Source organism: Raphanus sativus, unplaced genomic scaffold (genome assembly GCF_000801105.2).
Source record: "Raphanus sativus cultivar WK10039 unplaced genomic scaffold, ASM80110v3 Scaffold4460, whole genome shotgun sequence".
In the NCBI taxonomy this organism is placed as follows: Eukaryota; Viridiplantae; Streptophyta; class Magnoliopsida; order Brassicales; family Brassicaceae; genus Raphanus; species Raphanus sativus.
Window position 1 is genome coordinate 1 of NW_026619762.1, and position 7,045 is coordinate 7,045.

The window sequence follows — 7,045 nt, forward strand, 5'->3', positions numbered from 1 at the left end:
ATCACAATCGGGTTGAATTTAAAAACACTGATTTAAATGCAAAAATATTTTAAATACACACTCTTTAAAAATTACCAAAATATTTGTTAAGTTATTAGTGAATTTTTTCATCGTAAAATATTCCGCGCTTCCAAAGCGCGGGTCAAAATCTAGTATAAATATAAGCAAGCATCAATCAAATGAAAGCTATATGATGTGGACGATTGATTAGGATGTAGGTAAGTATGCTAAAAACAATGTACACGGCCATGTGATACTTTCGTACTACTTGTTCCTTTTCTACATATACATATACTATATACACCATCCAACCTTTGAAAATTTAAATCATTTAAAATTTTACCCTTAATTACAATCACCCGTTAACATTAGCAATCACTATACACCCATAACTCCAACTAAATTCTCACACTCTTTCTCTCTAATGGAACAGTAGTGATGAGCCCGAGTCGATGAGTACATCAAATGTAATAAAAGTAGGAACAAGTACAACCGTTTTCATCCACCAAAATTTAACCTATGTATATATATTAACCAAACATCCATCGATCTTACATATGTTACTCATCACCAACCATTCTTATTTTCTCTCTAACAGAGTAAGTAAGCATGGTACAAACGAAGAAGTTCAGAGGTGTCAGGCAACGCCATTGGGGTTCTTGGGTCGCTGAGATTCGTCATCCTCTCTTGTACCATTCTTCTTTCTTTCCTTTTCTCTGCTTTGTTCATTTATTCCCTCTTGCTGATGCATTCAAGTAAGCAAACCAACACACACGCACGCACGAATATATATATCATGAATGATCATTTTTACTCATTACGTTCTTTAGCTCACAAATGAAGTACTCCATTTTAACATTTCTATATTTTTGGCTACTTAATGCTGGTTAGTTTACGACTTATACGGACTATATTCTATAACATGCATGAAAGGAAACGGAGGATATGGCTTGGGACGTTCGAGACTGCGGAGGATGCAGCAAGAGCCTACGACGAGGCCGCCGTTTTAATGAGCGGCCGCAACGCCAAGACCAACTTCCCTCTCAACAACAACAACACCGGAGACACGTCCGAGAGAAAAACCGACATCTCAGCCTCCCCATCATCTTCATCACTTTCTTCCATCCTCAGCGCCAAACTGAGGAAATGCTGCAAGTCTCCTTCCCCTTCTCTCACCTGCCTCCGTCTTGACACGGCCAGCTCTCACATCGCGGTCTGGCAGAAACGTGCCGGTTCGAAATCTGATTCTGGTTGGGTCATGACGCTGGAGCTCGGTACGTCCGGCTCCTCTCAGGAGCCAACTAGTACAGTTTCAAAAGAAGTTGTTGGTCCGGCCACTGACGTTGGCGACGGCGGAGAAGAGGGATTGATGGACGAGGAAGAGAAGGTTGCTTTGCAGATGATAGAGGAGCTTCTCAATACAAACTAAGTATCACTTGCTTATATATATATACTAATATACGTATTTTATTGCCGATATACACCCATAATTATCGTTTATACCCTCATATTTTATATATCGTGCTTATATTTGTTTCCCATATTTCCTCATGTTGTGACCAATATAGTATATAACTACTGTCCCGAAATAACCTTTTAAGTTTGTATTATCTATGTCCTATATAATATCATTCGTATTAAAAAAATAGCACATGATATATAAGTTTATTGCAAGAGGACATTATTCATAGCAAATTCCTAATATGGAGGTGAATTTGTCTCCTGATTGAAGCAGACAGTACTCTTTCTAATTAAAAGTGCATTTGAATCTATATATGGACGATGATTACTAAGTTTATCTTCCTCCTTTGTTTTATGAACCTAATAATAATACAGGGAAATTGAATAGTTGGTCAAATTAGGTCTGTAATGTATGCATGTACCCCCACAAAACACATGCATTCAGATTTTTGTAGTGGTGTTATCTAAATTTATCTTGTACGCATATGAGACGTGACAATAACATATATAATGGATACAGTTCAGATAATAATGAACTTTCCCAGGAATCCACCCCGGTAGAATCTTGTGTTTTTCCGTATCTATAATCTCGAATGAAGATTACTGTTTGTTTTAGCCTAACTAGTGTGAGATGTCAAACAAAGTCCCACATTGGATATTAGATGCAAGAAAACCAAAATACCTTTTAAGTAAGAACGGGTAGAAGAAGAAAGAGAAGGTCTGTTGTAGATCACGTTAGAAGATCATGGAACCTGTGATGTTGTGGGAGAAGCATTCTTAAAGAAAAACCCTGTGATTAGGAAACACACAAGAGATGAGTTGTGGTTTTTAGTTTGAGGGAGAGAATGTGAGATGTCAAACAAAGTCCCACATTGTATATTAGAGAAAAGAAAGTCTAATATATAAAGAGAAGTCCAACTGTAATTAGTACGAGGTCTTTTGGGAAGGAGCCCAAAAGTAAAATCATGCGGGCCATCCTCTTAGGCCCAAAGTGGACAATATCGTACTAATCGGATAATATAGAGTTGGACACGGGATTTAACAATCCCAACAATTGGTATCAGAGCGGTTTGACGAAGAGATGCAAGAAGACCAAAATACCCTTTAAGTAAGAACGGATAGAAGAAAAAAGAGAAGGTCTGTTGTAGATCACGTTAGAAGATCATGAAACCTGTGATGTTGTGGGAGAAGCATTATGTCAAACAAAGTCCCACATTGGATATTAGAGAAAAGAAAGTATAATATATAAAGAGAAGTCCAACTCTAATTAGTACGAGGCCTTCTGGGAAGGAGCCCAAAAGTAAAACCATGCGGGCCATCCTCTTAAGCCCAAAGTGGACAATATCGTACTAATCGGATAAATAGAGTTGGACACGGGATTTAACAATCCCAACAACTAGTACTCTAATTTAATAAATGCAATCATATGCTTAATTTAATTTATTTCATAACCTAGATAAGTTCACATGACCAGTATTTAATCTTTATTATGGGGTATAAAACCTAGCTACACTCGGTATATAGTACGTATGATTCATGATCACTAGACCATCGAATAAATCAAATACTCAGCTTGAGTATAATGGTAGCGTTATAAACTGCAATCGATATATTCACCAGCTGTAGAAAAAGATGCCTTTTGTCAAAGAGAAAAAGATGCTTACACAAACAAAAATAGACTACTCTAGCCTCTACAAATTACAAAAAAGTTCATTGTCTAACCGAGTGAGGATGGTGCATTAATTAAAACCAAGGATTTTTATTGATCATACTCCACATATCTTTCATTTTAATTTTTACTCTGTAAATCAATATAAGATAATTAAAATGAATCAGAAGAAATATCAAAATAATAAAATTATTTAAAACATGCTCAAAAAACAAATTGTCTTTTTTGAGACAATGCTCAAAAACAAAAGGTCAATAAGTTATTAGACGACCAAAAAATCAACATCTTATTATTATTTCAAATACATTTTAAACATTTTTTTGTCAACCTTTAAAATATTTTAAACAAATCATTTTGACACACCCCAAAATATCGCAAACAAAAGTTTTTGCTAATTGGGACAGCCTAAAATGAGCTGGATTCGGCAGCGCAAGACCAAAATATTTTAAGTTCTCAAAACGACCAAAATCTTTTATACACAATACAAGATAAAGAGTTATGTTTAGTAATTGCGGACGCGTCCAGAATCATGTCTATCTTATAATAACATGTTTTTTTTTTGTTTTACGTGTCGAACTCGTCCTGACAGCAACCAGATCACAACATTTTCCGAATGAGGTTGCCCAATTTCACAGATTTTCACCTTTCCTTTTTTTACAAACCACATAAACTTTTCAATTGTTTATATATGTCCTAGTAGTTATTGTGTATTAGTGTATAGTAGAGCTAGTTGTTGTTCATCACATTATTGATTACTTTCTATTAATTTCATTACGTAGTATATAACTATACCATCCTCATTTCGATCACGAATTGCATTGATTTCCTTTTCAACATCATACATTTTTTATTCATTTATACTACGTACTATTGTTAATCATGGTGATTAGTTTCTAATATCCAAATCCTGTAAAGGCTAAAACAGTTAATAAATTATGCAGTTATAGGCCTAATTTATGGAGATTAAATTTCGTAAGAATACATATACCATTTGCGTAGACTCCTTCTACAAATACACCAGCTTGGTCAAGTGGTTGATTATCAGATAAGTTTCGCAGTTATCCAATTAACTTCCTTCTACACGTCTATACTTACATATATATATATATATATACGTGTATGTGCATCACCGTTGTATTTGGATTGTTTTCTTGTTGATCGGAGGCAGCGTTGCATTTTGTTTCTTAGGAGTTATCTCGGGAAGATGAAGGAGAACGCAGGAAACCCTCTCCATCTCACGTCACTGAACCATGTGTCTCTCTTGTGCCGATCCATCGAAGAATCTATGAACTTTTACCAGAAGGTCTTAGGGTTCTCCCCTATTCGAAGACCTGAATCTTTAAATTTTGAAGGCGCTTGGTACCCTCTCTTAGTTATATCTGAATTTTGAAAGAGTTTACAAAAAAACACTATTTAATGAGTTTTAAAAATGTTTTTAGGTTATTTGGACATGGAATTGGAATACACCTCTTGCGTGCCCTAGAACCTGAGAAACTTCCAAAGAAGACTGAAATTAACCCCAAAGATAATCATATCTCTTTCCAGGTTAATTTTTTACCCTTTTTTGTTTTTACTTTTGCCTTTTAAATCCAAAACATAATTTACAAGCTCTAAATATATATGCTCCCTTAAGATCAATAAAAAAATGTTCCTTATAATTGCGTAAGTAGAACTGTTACCGTGGATTAGACAACAAACCATTTGGTTGTGAGAATTGAAACATACATTGTGTGTTGAGAGAGAATGAGACTAACATCAGATATTATTCCAATACATATGGTTGTTACTCTGTTTTGGCATATATGTGGTGATTGTTGTAAGGTTTAGTGTAAAGAAGAAACTTGTTTAGCATAGCTTAGAAGTCAAAGTTATACTTATTATTCTTTTGTAAATGTCAGTTCCCTTAAAGGATGAATAAATTTGAAATTTCATCAAAAAAAAAGAAGAAACTTGTTAATTGTGGAAATGCAGTGCGAGAGTATGGGAGCAGTGGAGAAGAAGCTTGAGGAAATGGAGATAGAGTATGTGAGGTCTAAAGTGGAAGAAGTAGGGATCCAAGTGGACCAGCTCTTTTTCCACGACCCTGATGGTTTCATGATCGAGATCTGCAACTGTGACAGCCTCCCCATCGTCCCTCTCGTAGAAGGAATGGCTCGGTCTTTCTCAAGAGTCAAACTCCATCAGATGGTGCAGCCGCAAACCCAGACCCACCAAGTGGTCTACCCGTAACGATCTCTGTTGTCATTGTGTGTATATGTATTTTCTACTTGATTATGAAGGTAATGAATAAGAGACCGACGTGAATCAATGAATTTAAAAGAGCATATATTAAATAAAATATAGTTTCTCTTATTGTTTTATCATGTTCTGTTTATGTTTGTGAATCAAGTGGTTACGTAAAATATGTTTTTTCATGGGATGTTATATTTATCATGAAATTTAGGATAAAACATAGCTACCCGAATTCACAACAGACTAGTATATAAATAATATACATGAATTTATTCATTACCAACTAATTCGAAGTCGAAACCATATAAAAATGACTATTGTTCTCTCTCGGTTAATGCATTCTAGACCGTAGTAGCTAGTCAGCGCATATAAAAGAAAGAAATAATACATACATACAAGTGTTTATTAGCAAACTAGTCTTAAAGTCCCTTGGAGATCATGTTTTCAATGGATTCCAGACGCTGGAGAAGAAGCTGCTTTCTGAAATTTGTGATGAAAGCTTCCGCGCACCGGTCCACGTCCATTGATGCGTTCCTCTCTACCTTCTTATTCCTCGTCTCTGTAATAACGATGTTTGTAGTACTACTACCACTTTCTTGTGCTGAACAGTCTGAACTCATCTTTACATCGCTCTTGTTGTTGTTCTTCATTGCGGATATGTAAGAGTGTTTTTGTTTCCTGGTTTGGTTTTTTTCTTAGGATGCTCGCAATCGCAAACCTATGTATTTATAGGGGAGTTTTGATCATATTTTCTTATAAGAGATAAGAAGGAAACGATATGACTTTTCCTCTCTATGGTAACCATATTTGAATGTTGAAGGAATAAAAATGGAATCTCGAGTTTGTATACGCGACTCAGAAGCAGAAGAACCATCCACAAGCCACCGCCTATACTTTATGCAATGATGTTGACCAAAACAGAAATTAGCGATTTTGATATTACAACTTCAGCTTATTTTTCGAGCGATATCTCATCTCTTACACTGAACACAGAAAGGTAAATACAAAACATATGGGAATTATTTTATAAGTAAATAGTACATGCATTAATCATCTTTTATTAAGTACTAGGTAATTCTCCCGTGCTCATGCACGGGAATAAATATTTACAAATAATACTTTACTTTGTTTGTTTATATGTTTTAAGTAATCTTTTATTTGTATGTATAAAAAATTGTATTAAATATCTTTATATTTTAAGTATGATATTTTGTATTATTTCAACTTTTTATTTTTTATTTTGAGTTGTATATAGACGGTTAAATTAATGATGATTTTTCTCATTAGGTTAAAATTATCGTATTAGTAGGTAATTCAGTTTATCCTCTTATATTTGTAAATATATTTCATAAAATTTTGTATAATTTGATATATCTTATTTTAGAAAAATAGAAAAAAGTAAATCAGATATTCATTAATAAACATAACTTGTAAAATATTGAAAATTTATTCACGTATATGAATATATGCAAAATAGATACGTCATAATAATTGGTTGATTTAGTTGTTCATATTTTGATTGATATCATTACTTGCATTTGGTATATTGGGCTATATCATTTTTTAATCATAATGTTTTGGTTATAATTAGACTAAAATAAAACGATTTTGCTAATTACATTATTTTTAGTTTACCTTAGGTTCATAAATATATTATGTATAATTTATATATGTTTTTGATAA

The 7,045-nt window shown here is 34.0% G+C and overlaps 2 protein-coding genes across 2 annotated transcripts; both read left to right on the forward strand.

The window, feature by feature from the left end:
• The first annotated feature begins 350 nt into the window (after positions 1 to 350).
• LOC108836969 (ethylene-responsive transcription factor WIN1-like) lies at positions 351 to 1,582 on the forward strand. The gene is made up of 2 exons (XM_018610056.2): positions 351 to 689; positions 934 to 1,582. Exons 1-2 carry the CDS (start codon positions 610 to 612, stop codon positions 1,427 to 1,429), a joined length of 576 nt encoding a protein of 191 aa, XP_018465558.2. The 5' UTR covers positions 351 to 609; the 3' UTR covers positions 1,430 to 1,582.
• Positions 1,583 to 3,871: 2,289 nt separating this feature from the next.
• On the forward strand, positions 3,872 to 5,442 carry LOC130507397 (glyoxylase I 4-like). Its single transcript, XM_057002114.1, has 3 exons — positions 3,872 to 4,489; positions 4,570 to 4,675; positions 5,102 to 5,442. The coding sequence occupies exons 1-3, from the start codon at positions 4,335 to 4,337 to the stop codon at positions 5,357 to 5,359; spliced, it is 519 nt and encodes a 172-aa protein (XP_056858094.1). The 5' UTR covers positions 3,872 to 4,334; the 3' UTR covers positions 5,360 to 5,442.
• The last annotated feature ends 1,603 nt before the right edge of the window (positions 5,443 to 7,045 follow it).

Coding starts and splice junctions, on each gene's coding strand:
- LOC108836969 (XM_018610056.2), top strand. CDS start 610: ATGGTACAAACGAAGAAGTTCAGAGGTGTCAGGCAACGCCATTGGGGT. Junction 690..933: donor GAGATTCGTCATCCTCTCTT/GTACCATTCTTC, acceptor CATGCATGAAAG/GAAACGGAGGATATGGCTTG.
- LOC130507397 (XM_057002114.1), top strand. CDS start 4,335: ATGAAGGAGAACGCAGGAAACCCTCTCCATCTCACGTCACTGAACCAT. Junction 4,490..4,569: donor TTAAATTTTGAAGGCGCTTG/GTACCCTCTCTT, acceptor AAATGTTTTTAG/GTTATTTGGACATGGAATTG. Junction 4,676..5,101: donor ATAATCATATCTCTTTCCAG/GTTAATTTTTTA, acceptor GTGGAAATGCAG/TGCGAGAGTATGGGAGCAGT.